The sequence below is a fragment of the Kryptolebias marmoratus genome, linkage group LG13 (genome assembly GCF_001649575.2).
Source record: "Kryptolebias marmoratus isolate JLee-2015 linkage group LG13, ASM164957v2, whole genome shotgun sequence".
Classification (NCBI taxonomy): domain Eukaryota; kingdom Metazoa; phylum Chordata; class Actinopteri; order Cyprinodontiformes; family Rivulidae; genus Kryptolebias; species Kryptolebias marmoratus.
In genome coordinates, this window is record NC_051442.1 from 23,283,540 (window position 1) to 23,301,467 (window position 17,928).

A 17,928-nucleotide genomic window follows, 5' to 3' on the forward strand; every position below is an offset into this window, starting at 1 on the left:
GGAGGGAGGCTACCCTCTCGTTCACCGGGGTAAACCCCAACGTACAGGCACCAAGATGGGGGGCAACAAGTATGCCCACTCCTGCTCGGCGCCTCTCACCGGGGACAACTCCAGAGTGAAAGAGTGTCCAACCCCTCTCAAGGAGACTGGTTCCAGAGCCAGAGCCTTGCGTTGAGGTGAGACGGACTATTTCTAGCCGGAACCTCTTAACCTCACACACCAGAGAAGGCTCCTTCCCCACCAGAGAGGTGACATTCCACGTCCCGAGAGCCAGCTTCTGTAGCCGAGGATCAGACTGCCAAGGTCCCCGCCTTCGGCCACCACCCATCTCACATTGCACCCGACCCCTTTGGCCCCTCCCATTGGTGGTGAGCCCATGGGAAGGGGGACCCACGTATCCTCTTCGGGCTGTGCCCGGCCAGGCTCCATGGGTGAAAGCCCGGCCACCAGGCGCTCGCCAACGTGCCCCACCTCCAGGCCTGGCTCCAGAGTTGGGCGAGGGAACACTGTGTCCAATATTTTCACTCATCATAAGGGGTCTTTGGGCTGCACTTCGTCGGGCCCCTCACCTTGGACCTGTCTGCCTTGGGTGACCCTACTAGGGGCATGAAGCCCCTGACAGCATAGCTCCTAGGATCATTGGGACACTCAAACCCCTCCACCACGATAAGGTGGCAGCCCAGGGAGGGACAACAGAATATTACAGGTTAAAAACCAAAACACTCAACTTTGTTGCTTTACAGTTTAATTGGATTAAAAGCAACAATTTTACAAAATACATTAGATTAATAAACTTATATAGGTAAACCAACTTGTTTTAATTACTTTTTAAATTCTAAAACTAAAAAAGGGGGCATGCATAAGTATTCAGCACCCAAAAGTCAATACATTTTAGAACCAACTTTTGCAGCATCAAATCTCTCCATCTAACCACTGAAACCTTTGTCCATTCTTCATAACCAAACTGTTGCAATTACTCTCAGGTTGGATGGATGTTGCTTGTGACCAACAAGCTTGAAATCAAACCAGAGATTCTCCCCTGGACTGAGGTCTGACTGGGCCACCTTTGGACATTTAACAGGTTCTCCTTAAACCAGGGGAGTGTTCCTTCAGCAGTGAGTTTAGGCTCATTGTCCTGCTGGAAGGTGGACCTCTGTCCCAATCTCAGAGCTCTGGTGTAATCTATTAAGTTCCTCTCAAGAATATTTATTTCTATTTTGGTCCATCCATCTTTTTTTATTATCTCTGATCAGTTTCCCAGTTCCTGCTGATGTAAAACACCCCCACAATAAAAATCAAGTCATTGCTTTTGAATTTTGGTTCAACAAAATCATTAAAAAAACAAACTAATAATAGTCAAGACAGTTTCATAAGTTTTTCTTTTTTATATAATTCTGTTGAACCAAAATTCAAAAGCAATGACTGATTTTCATAAGTTGGTTTTCAGTATTTTTGTCAGTTTCAAGTTATTTCAGTGACCTCTGTGATATATAGTATATATATAAATTTTATTTTTTACAAAATTTAAGAGTCTTAAAACTTGTCTTGTATGTGGAGAACTCACTGGACAGTACATCAGTACGTTTGATCAACACCAATATTTTACAGAAATTTTGAATCCTTGAAATGATCAAGTTGTTACCAGTCTCAAGGTTCTGTTGAACATAAAACACAAATTATTACTATTTTGACAGACTCAGTGTTTTTAAGTTGTGGTTTCTTACTTTTAAAATAATTATTTTTGTTGTTGTTTGTTATAGGTGCGGTAATACAATGAAAAGTGGAGGAAGGGGAAAGGAGCCACCTGTTGCAGGGGAGGTCACTGGCAAACGGCCTAAACGCAAATGCCTGCAGTGGCACCCTCTTCTCTCCAAAAAGGCCCTGGACTTTTCTGAGGAGGAAGAAGAGGAGGATGAAGAGGATCTGGAGAAGGTGAGTGTGTTTAGTGGTGTGGAGTTTTTTGTCTAGTTGTGCTCTAGAGAGCAATTTGTACATTCGTCTTGTAAATGTGGCACAGCATTTTAGCATCTGACTTTATTCTCAGCAGCCAGTGCTGTGCAATAAAGACCAGGATCCACAGGTGCAGAGTGGTAGCACAACAGAAGAAATTGAGGAAGACTCCAGCGAACAGCGGGCACGCCGGCCAATGAATGCCTTCCTTCTCTTCTGCAAACGCCACCGTTCCTTGGTTCGGCAGGAACACCCTCGTCTTGACAATCGGGGGGCCACTAAAATCCTGGCTGACTGGTGGGCTGTGTTGGAGCCCAAAGAGAAACAGAAATACACGGACATGGCCAAGGAGGTAAAACTACTATAATACTCCATGTTGACATAATTTCAGCTCAGGCTTACAGTTCAAGCAAAGTTAGAAGTGAGGTAGAAAACCTAGAAAAGCTGCTTCTAACTTTTATCCAAGTCTTCAATTGAGTGTTTGTAAATGAACAAAAAAGTGCATATATCTGATGTTATTATTAATCCATTTTATTTATTGGCTCCTTTCAAAACACCCAAGGCCACCTTACAAGACAGTTAAAAACAATATAAAATCAAGATACAATTGTAAAAACAAAGCATACAGAAATAACTGAATACATTAATGAAATTAAAGGCCTAGCATTTACTAAAAAGATCACCTGGCACTTTTTAAGTCAGTTGTAACTAAGATCATCTCTTGCTAAGAAAGAACAGAGTTATAGCTGTTTTAGTCAAACCTTGTAAATGATGTTCTGCACCATAAGGTTCTATATTGTGAGGTCATGCGAGGTACATTAGCACTCAGAGTATATTATGGGGATAACTCTCAGCTTCTACCACAAAATTTAGCAATATCTAGCCCCTTTTGTTGGCTAATGTCATTAGCTGTGGCAGCTATCTTGAATTGTGTTTACTCCAAATGTTCATGAGTTGTACCATATTTTCCAGACTATAAGGCACATTTAAAAGCCTTCAATTTTCTCAAAAAACGACAGTGCGCCTTATAATCTGGAGCGCCTTTTATATGTAAGAAGTCGTAATGTTTGAGTACGACTTTGGTAAACTACAAAGCTGCATCGCTTGCAGCATTAAGGCTCAGGTATAGTCGCACAGGGCTCCGCGCATGGCGCGTGGACCTCAGCGAGCGGTGTTGGCGTTTGTACTTGACGCTTACGTTGGTGCAGTATTCTCTGAAAAGACGGGCGGGGCTGTTTTGTTTCGCTTAATGAGCCTTATAGTCCGGTGCGCCTTGTATATGACAAAAGTTTGAAAATGGACCATTCATTGACAGTGAGTCTTATAATCCAGTGTGCCCTGTAGTATGGAAAATACAGTAGGTGTACATTCAGTAGTTACTTTCTGAGAGTTTCATTAAAATTTGTCCAGTGGTTCTTGAGATTTTTGGCTTACAGACAAACAAGGTTGACGCCAACAGTTTATGACAAAGTTGGAAGCAAAAATATTGTGCCATGTGTTGTTCTTATAGTATGTGTTGGGGAATATGATCAAGTTCCACCACACCAAACCTTTTAAACTCAAGACAGATGTAGTGGTTTTTGGACCTTAGCATCTTAGAAACGAACTTTACAGCCTTTCACTTCCTCTGGATGGCATTAATTTGGCCTCCAGTACTATGCTTCACCTAATCAAAATGACTGCATACTGCTCATTGTATGAAGATAAAATCCTGCCTCAAGATCGTACATCCTCAGATTGAGAGCCAGATTCCTTATTTTCACATTTTTGATATTGTACATCTCTGTCAAAGTATAGCTGCCAAAACAAGTGGAGTATACCAGCTAGTTCTGAAAGGAACCAGCTGTCGGGAAAACTCTTCTTAATCGGTTCCACAACTGATTAAGCTTTGGAGTCAATCTAATTCAAGATGGCCGCTACAGCTAATACACATTAGCCAACACAAAAGGGCTGTAACTCAGTGAATTTTATAGATATTGAGGTTTTATGTTATTGCATACTTCATGTGTCACAAAATTATTGCATGAGACGAATATAATTAAAAATAAAGATATAGATAGTTATTTTCAGGGTTGGACCAAAATGGCTACAACTCTATTTTTTCTCAACATGAAATGATCTTAGTCTAATTCCTCAGCATGAAAGGTCAAAGAAGGGTCAAATTGGTATCATGCATCAAACAGAAAAAAACAGGAGATTGCTAAAACTACTAAAATTGGGTTAAGAACTGTTCAACGCATTAATAAAAACTGAAAGGATAGTGGGGAAACATTATCTTCAGGGGAGGAATGTAGTTGTATACCAATCTTGAATGATCATGATCACTTAAACGTTTGGTGAAATCAAATTGAAGAAAAATAACAGTAAAACTCCAGGCTACGTTTAATAGTGAAAGTTAGAGGATTTCCACATGTACAATGCGAAGGGAACTCAAGGAATTAGGACTGAATTGCTGTGTAGCCTTAAGAAAACCATTAATCAGTGAGGCTAACCGGGAAAAAAACGGCTTCAATTTGCTAGGGAGCATAAAGATTGGACTCTGGAGTAATGGAAGAAGGTCATGTCGTCTGATGAGTCCAGATTTACCCTGTTCCAGAGGGTAAGAAAAGAGGCAGGTGAAGTGTTGCACCCATCATGCCTAGTGCCTACTGTACAAGCCTTTGGGAGCAGTGCTATGATCTAGGGCTGCAACTAACAATAATTTCAATAATCGATTAATCGGGCGATTATTTTCTCGATTAATCGATTAATCGGTCGTCTTGGAATTTATTCATTCATTCAGTCATTCATTTTGGCCCACATAAAAAAGTTATCTGTATGTAAAGGAGTAGGTTGATGTAAAACTTTTACAACTTTCGTATTTTTAAATAAATCAATATAAATTCAATTCAACTTTCTCACTTTATATACTTAGCTCTCAAGCAGAAAATAACAATAGCTTATTTACCACCCNTTAAAACAATTAATTACAAAAATAAGTAGATGTAAATTTAGTTAAATGTTGCCTCACTCTTCACTTGCATACAGTGACCTGACCCATGACTAAACACTACTTTGTGACGACACCAGGTGGCGCTGACAGCAGCGTGCAGTTTCCTGTATGCTAACTGCTGCTAACAGAGCTCACAGAACTAGTTCTGCTGCTTAACAACTGAAAGACTAAACACAAAACCCTATTCAGCAGATTCTAACCTGCAGTGAGTAAAACATGGCCCCCAAAACGGTAATGGAGTAGCAGAAAGAAAGTTTGCAGTGAGGAAGAGGAGCCGTAGCTTCTTCATCATCATACGGAGCGGACAGAGTTTTTTTTTTTATTTTTTTTTTTTTATTGAAAACAAGCAACATACAAGAACAATATAGAACACTAGTAGAAATAAACATAGATACAACATCCAAGGGCTTTACAGAACATAGAACAATTAGTTTACAAAGTCAAAATCAAATCATTGCTCGAGGGTTGGAGCGGACTTGTCTGGAGTCCACATATGGCATCGGGTCAGTCCATGATTTGGAAAGGCACACACCATCTATTTAAGGTCCAATAGTTCACAGAGTATGTCAGAGCACAAACCAACCATGAAGTCCAAAGAAGGCACAGATCTGAGGAAGAGTACAGATAGATTTCTGCAGTAATGAAGGTTCTAGTGAGCACAGTGACTTACATTATCTGTAAGTGAAAGAAATTTGGAACCACCAGGACTCTTTCCAAAGCTGCCGTCTGGCCAATGTAAGCGATCCTTAGTCAAGGAAGTGGCAAGAATCGGATGGTTACTCTGACAGAACTCCAGAGAATTCTGGCAAAGTGGAGAGAGGAGAACCCTCCAGAAGAACAAGTATTTCTGCAGTACTCCGCTAGTCAGACCTGTATGATAGAGTGGTCAGACAGAAGCCACTCCTCAGTAAAAAGGCACCAAAAGTCCCCTGCAGGACTCTGACTATTAGAGGCAAAAATCACTGGTCTGATGAAACAAAGACTGAACTCTTTGGCTTGCGTTCCAAGCGTCACGTCTGGAGGAAACCAGGCATCGTTCATCACCAGGCCAACACCATTCCTACAATGAACTATGGTGGCAGCAGCATCATGCTGTGGGGTTGTTTTTGGCAGCAGGAACTGGCAGACTAGTCCGGGTCGAGGGAAAGATGACAGCACTAATATATGGAGACATCCTTGATATAACCTGCTTCAGAGTGCTCTGGACCTCAGACTGGGGTGAAGGTTCATCTTCCAACAGGACAACGATCTGAAGCACACAGTCAGGGTCATAAAGGAATGGCTTCAGGACAACTCTGTGAATTTCTTGTAGTAGGCCAGCCAGAGCCCAGACTTGAACCTGATTGAACATCTCTGGAGATCAAAAAATGGAAAGAATGGGAGAAAATTCCCAAAACAGGTCTGCCAAGCTTTTATCATCATACTCAAAAAGACTTGAGGCTGTAATTGCTGCCAAAGTTGCTTCAACAAAGTATTGAGCAAAGACTGTGAATGCTTACATGATATATATATTTTTTATTCTAGTAAAATTCTAACTATTTTTTACTATGTTGTTATGGGGTATTATAAGTTCAATTTTGTTGGAAAAAAGGAATTTGATCCACATTGGATTAAGGCTGTAACATAACAAAATGTGGAAAAGATCAAGTGCTGTGAATACTTTCAAGATGCACTGCACTTGTTTTTGTTAATGCTGTTAAACTATTTTCTTATGAATACTTGAATGTATGAGAGGCTTTGGTGAAAAAGAGGAATTCCTTCTGTGTTCAAGCATACATAGCAAAAAACTTTTTGATTCAGATTAAATTATTTTTGCAATACTTATCAAAAGTAAAAATTTTGCTTCATGACTAAACCAATTTTGCGTGCTCTTCCAGTACAAGGATGCCTTTATGAAGGCGAACCCAGGCTACAAGTGGTGTCCCACCACAAGCAAACCAGTTAAGACCCCTTCCTGTCAGCCAGTCGGCAGTCCTCGCAAAAAAGTTTGGTCCTTATCGTGCAACTCGCCCAAGGACTCCACTGCCAAAAAAGTGCCCAAAACTGAGAGTTTGCCCCAGTTAAACTTCGCCATGGCAGGTGTGTATTGTTAAAGGTTGTAGATGTAGTACGATGGTAATGTCTGGGATTTCTTTGGTAACTTGTGTCATTCATTGTAAGACCCTACAAAGATGGGAGGCCTGACCATGCTGCTTTTAGCTGGTGAACATGCCCTCACCAACAGAGAGGTAGGTTCATCCTTTTACTGCCCCAACTATCCATCCTTTGTTTTAAATCAAATTTGTTGTGCAAACATACTTTTTAATAAAGGTACCAATATATAAGAACTAAAGTGCACTTTTTACTATGCTGTTTAACTTTTTCTCCTGTGTCTCATCACACAACTTTGAAATAAAATGTGCAAATTATATATATGTGGCTCAATCAGGAATAGTGTGCTCTGAATTCTGGGAGCAGTACATCATACAGCAGCGTCAAAAATTTTGGAGCTGTGAGGCTCAGACCTCCCAGTAGAAACATCATAGAAGGTTTAAACTAGTCACAGAAAATTGAACTTTACATTTCTAAACTGGCATTTTGACATATTTTAGAGTTTTTACATAATTACAGTTTTGGTTTTATGATTTTTACAAATTTTTCCACAGAATATTCTACTGACACTTGAGGATGTCTCACATAATTTTTAAGCTGACTAATATTTTTAAATCTTCTAACTCTTAACTCCTTTTGGTGCATACACAAATTATACATTCAAACATAGGCAATTTTGTCTTCTTTCAATCATTATGTATCTTACTCCTAAAAGAGTTTTCTTTTCTCAAATCACCCCACAATGCATAGTGGTCAGCCAAGCTTTTTAATAGACTTCAATTATATTTTAGCAAAAATATTTAAAACTGGAAGTGAAGGATCTCTTTAATTTGTAATATCTACTACATAAAACACTGTAGGAACATTAAAAAAAAAACAAGTCCTCTGCTGCTCATGGTACAAGAACTTTTAAGATGTGACTTTTCACACAGAGACTCTTTGTTTGAGGCTTACTTTTCAGTCTGTATCTGTCTGCCTCTCATTAACTTGGCTGTCAGGGAGTGAGAGACACAGGGGTGTGGTTACCATGGTGACCATGAGCCACTGCCAGTAGCTTTAACATTTCTGCTTTTTTTACACTAATACATTTCAGACATGAAAATGTAGACATTTTCCTGATCTTAGATTATAACAAAGTTATGTTGGAGTTTAGGCCAGCAGCTACATTGGCACCCTTCAACATCTCTTCAGTCATCTTCTAGTTTTTATACTGCCATTTTGATTTTAACAGTTTTATGGCCTCACTTACCCAAGTCATGTTTTTTTTCTCCAGATTCCTTCAAACACTAAACCTAGTTTACCTGACATGGTGGATGAAGAAAGCTCCTGTCCAGAGGAAAAGGAAGAGGTGTGTCCAGTTTTCTATCTCCCCATAATCAATACATATTACAATCCCTCCAGGATTTCGTGGGCATTTTTTGTGATTATTGCGGGCTAAAATGCCTGATTTCGCGGGGCATTTTCCTAAAAGTTGTGATGAAAAGTTGTGATTTTTTTTTTTTTACTAAAATCAATAAACAACCATAACTTTTAATATATAAACCAAAAATACTTACTAGTTTTGTAAGATAAGTACCAACAAACATTGACATTATCAAACGGTGCTTTTTTTGAGAACTTTGATAGCTTATAAACTGACATTCATGACCAATTTTGCAGATCTCCTCACGTTTTGCAGACACAAAGTGTTTGTCGATGGATGACTTGCGTTTATGTTCGATGATTACATTGCAGGACTTGCAAAACTGCTTCCCCCCACTCTCATGCAGGTGGGTAGGAAACTGTTTTGTGCGGTCCTTTGCTGAAATCTTCGTGGGCAAATCTAAAGCATTAGCGCACATTTTCGCTTCGGTCGCTGCTCCTGCATGCTCCTGGCATTCTGATGTTAACCGGATGTGATGTCGCATGTCTTCTTCGTGAGTTATTTGGGGTTATTTTGTATTCCACCCTACACAAACCCACAAAGAAGACACTAGACCGCAGAAACGGTGGCTTTAGAAACAATAAATATTGGGTTAAAGTTGCAGGAAAGTTGCGGTGTTTTGGGCAAAGTTGCAAAAAGTCGCGATTTCGTGGGGTTTGCTTGATTTTGCGTTAATAGTTGCGATCGCAACATCGCGAAATCCTGGAGGGTCTGATATTAGATCAAATACTAAAGGAAGTTGTCTTTTCGAATAATATAGTGACTAAATCACAGCCTTTTTTGTTGTTGTTGCTGAGTTAAAAATATATAAAAAAGAAAATAAACAATCTACAAATATTGCTGCATGTACTATATGGCTGTGTTTGATTTGTAAACTCATTTACTATATAATCAGTCAGCCATTTTGTAGTGCTGTGTGAAATTTTAGCTGTTCAGTCAAAGTGAAGTATAGAAGTTGTACACTACATCAGTAGAAACGGCCCACAATGTATTGCACAATGTTTACTGAGGCTAATGCTAACATCCACAGCTTTTTGGGATTTTAAGATTCAGTGAAAGTTTCAAGTTTCAAAGCTTTTTGTCATATGCACAACAGAAACATGTTTCCTTGTACAATGAAAATCTTACTTTGCTGTCTGAACGAATCTATAGCAGAAACCTATATACAAATAAAAATTTCTTTAATTACTTAGATGTCTCTAATATAATGTGGCTGATCTGTGGGGCTAAGAAATTATGAAAAAACGTGAACTGATCTGGAAATTTTTACAAGTTGTAATTCGCAATGTAAAGCAAGTTGCATTTTAGCAGTTATAATGTTGCGTGCCTCATTTTTCTTATTTATGCCCGTACTACAACTTTCAAAACAGTTGAAAAGTTTTGTAGGCGATATTGATAATTTTAGTAAATTGACATTTCTTGTATAGTTAGTTTCAATACATGGTTGTTTAAAAAGATGCAGTGCAGTGAAAAAATGTAACAACTGTTTTTTTAAGTACATTTTGTATTAGTATTATTATTAAATTTTCTCAGCCAAAACCAGTGAAATTATGATGTCCATCATCTCCGATTCAAACGTGTTTTACAGCGTATCTTGCTGGCTTTTAAATCAAAATTAAAACTCAAGTACATAATTATGAGGTATTCTGTGTTTAAGTAGTGTTGGAAATGTAAAAACACTGGGCTGTCCCTTGTTCTTATAGTTAGTAAGTAAACATTTCGAACTCAGCCACATAAAGACTTGTCAAATGTAAAGTACCTTACCACTTTCATCATTATTACAACCTGTTAATTTTGCACACTAGTATATGCTTTAGGATGCTTTTTTATTGTTTGATGAATCCATTCAATCAATAGATCTTTTGTAGTAACATGATTTTTCTGCTCCCACTTTCGACCTCTCCAGATCCTGTCTCAGATTATTTCCAACAGAGTGCCTGATGTTCCTGCAAGCAGGGTAAAGTCGACCCTGTCTGTAGTGGAGGAGGTAGGAACTAATTAAAGGACTTAGATGCTGTTCTGATGTGTTACTCGTTAGTATTCAAACATCATATATCAAATGATCTGCGCACTTACTACTAAAGTGGGAATCAAAATGTTTCTCGCAGTAAATTGAGATCACAATTATATCAAACAATTATCATTTTTTTTAGCCCTAAAATCTGGTATACTCATTTACAAATGAACGTTTTTGGGACTGAATAAAATTGTAAAAATAGTAAATGTAAACAAAATTTGCATAAACATTCTAAAATAAACTAATAAATAGCACCAGTGACTTTGGGACATTTACTGAACTGCAGCACTTAAAGCTTCTTAAAAGCAGCCCGTCATCACGTAGAGATTTGAAAGGACCACAGCAGGAGTGGAAATTAACTTTAAAGGCAGTCAGCAACTTAGAAATTTTACCTGACCAAAAACAGTTTCGCCAGTCCTATCATCAGATCAAGTATCTTGATCATGGATGTAAAAAAAGGGACAATAATAACATTTTCAAGTAGTATCTGTATTTCACACAAATCCCATTTAACAAAATAAAAAAATTACTGTTTCATGTGACTAGTTTTGATGATCAGTTTGGCAAATATGTAATGTGGCTGCATAATAGTAAAAGACTTGTGATGTTTGATATTTAATTTTGCGACGACAGTATCAGTTGTGATAACCCCAGTTTGCTCACGTTTTCTTCTGTCATCACCGTCGTCTAAACCAGGTGTGGGTTTAGACGACGATCAGTGATCAGTGAGTCTGTTGGATTGACCAAATCTATTATAAGCAGTAGAACGTAAATGCATGACGTAAATGCATGATGCTTGAATTATAATACTCAATGATTTATTGCAGTCCTTTATAATAGTAATATTATGCTCAGTTAAATTATGATGACAATAAATTTTGGATATATTGTGCAGCTCTTATCTATAACTTTAGTTTAAGCCCCATATTTATATCACAGCCTACATTTGACACCTGTTCTCTAAGCATCTTTGTCCTCATAACCCTCAGACATGAAGTTGACGAGGTGAACATGTGCAACAGATAAGGCTAATAAACAAAAAAAATACCTTGAATAGAGCAAAAGCCTTTATTACACCAAATAATGTACAGCCAGAATTATCACATTATTAAACTGTCAACGATACTAAATCAAACAGAAAAGGATCTACAATATACATCAAGTAAACATAAAAAACATGGGAGATAAGAATAGTTTTGAAAAACCTGATACTTATATATAAATGATTTGCCTCAAACCCTTTGAACATTGTGACAAAAACTTTGTGTTTCGCTATATACTGGTCCTGAAACAGTTCATCATGTCTGGATTTGGTCTGACACGACTAAGGTAAAAACTTAAAACTCTTCAGCAGCTACTGATCGACCCACTGTGAAGGTTGCTAGTTCATGCTATACAATATTGAGTAAATGAGTTTACTATTACTTTCATTCATGACCAACAATCAAAATAGCAAAACAATCCATTTAATAAATGAGAACAGAACAACTGACAAATACTTTCCCCAGGGATACGGTTTCTGATACATCAGGCCACTGGGTGGCAACGTTCATCCATTCTGACGACTTTAGTTTATATTACAGACAAAGTGGTTCAGTTGTTTTCCCCAGAAGGAGGAGGGAGCATTGCGCAGCGGCTAAGTACCTGGATATGTTGCTCCACTTTCATGTTAGGCATCTACATCTTATGTGGCCAAGACTTAAATTTCATACTAACAGATTTACTGTTTAGTTACAGCGCCAATCCTCCACTCTGGGCCACTGTGCCATCAACCTGTATTATAATACTTCTCTGTATGGTGGATGTGCTGATCAGAAAATTCCTGACACTCTCCCAGCTGTGCCTCCAATTGGCTCCTAACCTTAACCCAATCATCATTCCTCATGAGTCATGCGTCACCTGGTTCCCTAAATCTGACCCAATCAGAAGCAGTGTAGAGAGAGTCATGACTTCCTGTTTTCAACCCATGTCCTGTGGGAATTGTGTGTTGCTCAGTCTATGAAACTAAAACCTGCACATAGGTTTATGTGAAGTGGTGGTACGCTAAGGACAAAAATTTATAAGTACCGGTAGAGCATAGCGGTGAGTACTGCGTACCTCTTGGAGCCGGAACTGAAATGGAAACTACAAATTTAAACTTTTGATTGAGGTTAAATCATTTAGTGGTGTTGCTCCAATGGTTTATGGGATCAAAACTTTATTTAATTCAGCTGAAATTTTATCAAAGGTAATATTAGAAAAAGCATAAAAAGCATCCATTTCTTCCACCTAGATCCATGGTGTCCAGTCCTGGTCCTGGAGGGCTACTATCCTGCAGGTTTTACTTGTTTCCCTGCTCTTCAGCAGGTCTTCAAGTTCTGCAGAAGCCTGTTAGTCAGTGGTGGCTGACCAATAGAGGGCGAAAGGGCACCACCCCACCACTCATATTACCTCGAATAAGATGTTAAAAATTATATAATAAAATAAAAATATTTTGAAATATGTATATATATTTTTAGTTGTGTAAGATAAATATTTTATAGTTAATGATAAATAAAGTTGTTTCGTTCATCAACGTTGTCTCATTGGTGACATATTTCCGCCCCGGGGCGCAAAAATCTTTGCCCATAGACTCTCCTTAAAAGTTGTACATGTGCAGTAGCTTCTCTTCAATACAAGAGATAGGACCGTTCTGGGGCGCACCTCTCCTGCGCCCAGAGTTGAATGCAGCTCGGTATGCATTTCATTTCCCACCCTTCCGCCTCTGGAGGGTGGGACTCCTCCCGCCACGGGACTGATGTCACAGCCGTCTGTCATAAAGTTCGCCTGATTGAAAGGTCAAGCCGCGGGTGTGCTGCCTTTTATTCAAAGACTGTAGTTCATACACAAGGTAATAAATAAGTTCATATTTAATAATTAATTTATCCTAAAAACTGTTAAAATGTCGTTATATTGTACGTGCAGAATACGTGACGTAGTGTGTGCTCTCACCATAAAACAAGCTTTGGCGCATTTTCTCCAGTAAAGTTTAGAAAAATTAGGAAAAAAACAGGTCTTATAAACGCTAAATGTGCTCGACATGCTTGTGCCTTGGGAGACCTCTGTCTTTGTAAGTACTGGTGTGTTCAAAAAGCACTTGTGCATATGTGCATTTATATCTACATTATAATGTTGCTTTTGTTGTTTTAATTCATGTAAATACACTGGTGTGATACCTTAGTATATGTTTTGGTATATGTCTATTTTGGACTCATAGCCCCCGCTGGAGAAAACTCCATCAGCCGCGACTGCTGTTAGTCAAACATTCATTTAAATTAGGTGTCAAAGCAGAGAAACAACTTAAACATGCAGGAGAGTGGCCCTCCAGGACCAGGACTGGACACCCCTGACCTAGACTTTTTTACCCTCTAAAGACCTATTACCTTTATCTTGCACAAATCAGTGATGAATGTGAGTGTTAATTGTTAGATCATCAGTAAGCGCTGCAGAAGAAACGTACAAAACTAAACCTCTGAAGAAAGGTTATGGATCTGAATCAAAGGACTCAAAACAAAGGGAAGCAGGAAACAATGTGGGTAAGCACAGGAAATGGAGTTCTGACAAATTCCCAACACTGCCACCTTCAGGTTTCATTCTAGTTATTTTTTAAGTAGTTGAAAATGACTTAAACCTGCGACTACAACATGAATTATTTTATTCATGCTTAACCTAACAGCTTATAAATAACAGCTCTGAATGTTTCATGTTCAGAGTTTGGTAGGAGCATCTAAACCAAACAAACCAGGAAGAAACTTTGTGAAACTGGTTGTACTGGTTGACTAATTTAAGATTCTTTAATGTCTGGCCAGCTTGACAATCACACTAATTGGAACAAATTTCAGGACCTTTAAATGTAGCCATAGTGTTTGTTGTCCAGAGTAAATATTGCTCTGTAATAACAGAATCTACAGAATAATTTCTAAAACACTTCAACAGGTAACAAAGCTTGCTCTGATGTGTCCACAGTCTTTGCTGTCAGTGGCCCCTGAAGGAAAACCATTCATACAGTCCACGCTCTTCCAGCTTGCTGAGGTAAGCAAGTTATCTTTAAATGCAGACAGTGTCATTGTGTTTGTGTGTTTTCCTGTGTGCATTGATGTAAAATGGCTGAAGACTAGTAAAACCTCTGTTAACTAAAACCAGTGGTCCCTAAACTTTTATGTTGCCCAAGAGAGAAAAAAGTCCAGCTTCAGCTCAACATAACAGTCAGCTTTAACTATAATTAGAAAAGGTCTAAAAATTAAAACTCAGATTTAACTCAATTCTTTAAGTGTTTCTCTTACTAAAATTATTGTGTCAGTTAAAAGAAGTAAACTAGTTTTTGTGACATTTTGTCAATAGTTTTTTTATTCCCTTGGACTGAGTTTTTTCAAAATGAAGAACAATCCAATGGTAATTCCAACAAGGTATCTACTTTCTCTGTCTTCAGCCTTTTTTCGTCTCTCAGTGGGTCTACATCAGATTTGCCCAACTTGATCATTATTGCTCTGGCACTTTGACCCTGATTTAGGGTGACTCCTCCTCCGGACACCAAACCTTTTCTCCAGTAAAGAGAAATAAAATTGTTATTCTGCACGTCAACATTTCTATCCGGGTCATGTGCTAGCTGGCGAGTAAGGACTGGTCCCTGTCTCGTGCCGTGCAGTCCGATCAAATCACGCTTTCGTTCGAGTCAGTGTGAACAATTTTTTCTAGAAACAAAATTTTTTTGAAAAGCATTAATCATCTGCTCCTTTTTTGTTGTTTGTTTCAATGTGTTTGACTTTTTTATCATGTTAAAGTAGTTTTGGAGCTAAAAAATGGCTTAACATAAAGAAGGAGTAGAATGCAAAATTTTGTCATATATGCAAATGTGTCATGGAATGACTGAAAGCAAGTCTGACTGAAAAACTTCACATGTAAATGCCCTGACATCAGTTAATATGACAGTAATCACAAACTCCCACCGTAATTTTAGCTTCCTAATAACTGTTTGCATGCGTCTTGTTTGTTCTTTATGACAGTCACTCAGTTGATCGGCCTCAGGCCTGGTGGGTGTGTTGATTGGAACATGAGGAAGTAAGCTAAGCTTGATGTTTTATGGTTAAGGGATCTTCATTACCTAGAAAATATTTTAAGCTTTCCTGTCATCTGGTGGCAGATTGAATCAGAGTGAGTGACTCACTCTCTTGTGATTGGTTGTTTTGTACAGAGAGTATTCAGGATACAGCCACATTTGCAGTCACAACAGTGAATATCCAGCTGCTCTGGGTCTGCTGGAGCACTGCTACAGGCTTCTACTCTTGATGGCTCTGCTCTAGCCAAGGGGGTCTGACTTCCCAATGGTTTTTAACGGTGCAGAGCCGATATTTCAGTTGTGGCAGCGTCGCCTCCAGAGCTACAATAAGACTACATTTATTTTCATGTATTAGTATCACTAAAGGAAGAATAACTTAACATCTGAAAAACACAAATTAGAATAGAAGTGAACCCATGCTAAAGCTAAAGCTAGCTAACCTTGGGTGTAACGGTAAAAAACAAGTTTATTAAAAGTTCTGTAGTCATTGGTTTGAGAAATGTGTCGTACTAGGTTCAGTGATATCCAGTAATATCCAGTCAACTCAGCAGAGCAAACGGTTCCACCAAGTTAATTGAAACAAACAGGAAGTGATGTAATACAACTTACTTAAAACGTCAGTGTGTCTCCCAATGCAATTTTTAGACAAAATTTTAAACTTTTATTACACCATTTTACCGTTTAACCAATTTAAATGTACCTGAGTGAAAGCTGCATCTGAATGAACCACAAAACATCTGGAACAGTGTCCTTCGGACAAATAAGATCAAAGTGGAGATGTTTACCCATAATGCACAGCAGCACACCTGGAGAAAACCAAGCACAGCATATCAGCACAAACACCTCATACCAGCTGTCAAACACGGTGTTGAAGGTGTGGTATTTGGGCTAGTTTTCAGCCTCAGGACCTGGGCACCTTATTGAGTTGACCAGGAACTCCTTTGGAAACAAAAGTGTTCTAGAGTCAAATATAGTTAAGTAAAGATCTTTTACATTACCTGAGCATGTTGTTTCCTCCATCCTGAGAAACTAAATCACCACAGCAAACTGCAAGTTCTTATTAAAAAGTTTGAGCAGTTCTGGTATTGATAAGGTTTTGGTCTGTGATCTAGTTTGAAGGCTTGGAACAAAAATAATGTAGGGAAGTCTTTATTTCTAAAAGGCCAGGATAACATCATTTATAAACTGCAATTTTCAGTGAAAGATATTGACCTTTTTTCAGGTAAAAATGCATCAGCAGCTTGACATGTCTCCCACTCAACACAAACATCTGTGTACCTGCAGGGTAGCAGAGTTGTCACAAGGGGGAGTGCTAACATTGTTCCACATCAGTCACACAGACTCAATGACAAACCTGTCTGTGCTACAGATACAAATTTGTTTGTACCATATTGTTAAAGAAAGCATAACACACCAAGGTCAGTGAAATAACTTGAAACTGACAAAAGTAATAAAGAGAAAAGAATGACTAATTTTCATTGTTGATTTTCAGTCATTGCTTTTAAATTGTGGTTCACCATTATTCAATTACTTTGGTTATTTTAACAAACTAATGAAACTTGTCTTGACTAAAAGGATGGTACCCTTACAAAAGAATAAAACTAGTTTGACCACAGGACATGTTAAACCAGTGGTTCCCAAAGTCCCAAAAAAGTAATTAGCATCACAAGTGTCAGTCAGTCAGAATATTTAAAGGGTGAAAAGTAGTCACTGTGCTGTTTGGTATCATTGTGTGTACCACACTGAACATGAACCACAGAACACTGGTGAAGATTCTCAGTCATCCAGGACATGGTAAATCAAAAAAAAAAAAAAAGGTTAAAAAGCAAAAACAACAGGATGTCTATTCTTTATTCTCTACAATAGTTTTTTTTTTGTTTGTTTTTTATATTTAAACAGTTATTGGCCTTGAAAACACATGGGAATATATTAACAATATAATACTTCCAAAAATAAATCTTTCTTTTGAATATGACCAGGTCAAATGTGGTATTTTGAAAGTTCAATTCAATTCAAAAATACTTTATTAATCCCAAAAGTTATATAAATGCAGAGGCAATGCTGCAGTCCTTCAAACTACATTCTTTTCTTTTTCTCTCTGTCTCCTGAACCCCCACCCCCCACCCCGCCGTCTCTCTGAGTGAATACTAAAACAAGTTTTAGTATTCACTCCTTTCAGAGGAATCTCACCTGACCACTTAGTTTCTCTCACTGGATCTTTTGATGTTGCAGAAAAGACAGACACACAAAACAAGTCCAGACCAGAGGTTTAAAAACAAAACATACATTTATTCAAACATTCAGCTGAATGGAGACAACAACTCACCAACAAGAAGCAACAGCAACACTTTCCCAGTTGTGTCTGAAGTAATAACCTCTTC

At 38.4% G+C, this 17,928-nt stretch overlaps 1 protein-coding gene across 5 annotated transcripts in view; it reads left to right on the top strand.

The window, feature by feature from the left end:
• Positions 1 to 17,928, top strand: part of LOC108247198 (BBX high mobility group box domain containing) — a 46,917-nt gene that overhangs the window by 9,051 nt on the left and 19,938 nt on the right. For 4 of the 5 annotated variants that reach the window (XM_017435140.3, XM_017435142.3, XM_017435139.3 and 1 more), the window contains 7 exons: positions 1,761 to 1,932; positions 2,045 to 2,302; positions 6,820 to 7,021; positions 7,103 to 7,170; positions 8,307 to 8,381; positions 10,363 to 10,443; positions 14,458 to 14,523. In XM_017435140.3, coding sequence (XP_017290629.1) covers positions 1,774 to 1,932; positions 2,045 to 2,302; positions 6,820 to 7,021; positions 7,103 to 7,170; positions 8,307 to 8,381; positions 10,363 to 10,443; positions 14,458 to 14,523 — 909 coding nt within the window. In that variant the 5' untranslated portion in view covers positions 1,761 to 1,773. The remainder of the gene's footprint in view (positions 1 to 1,760; positions 1,933 to 2,044; positions 2,303 to 6,819; positions 7,022 to 7,102; positions 7,171 to 8,306; positions 8,382 to 10,362; positions 10,444 to 14,457; positions 14,524 to 17,928) is intronic. The other variant, XM_017435143.3, reaches the window with a different exon arrangement.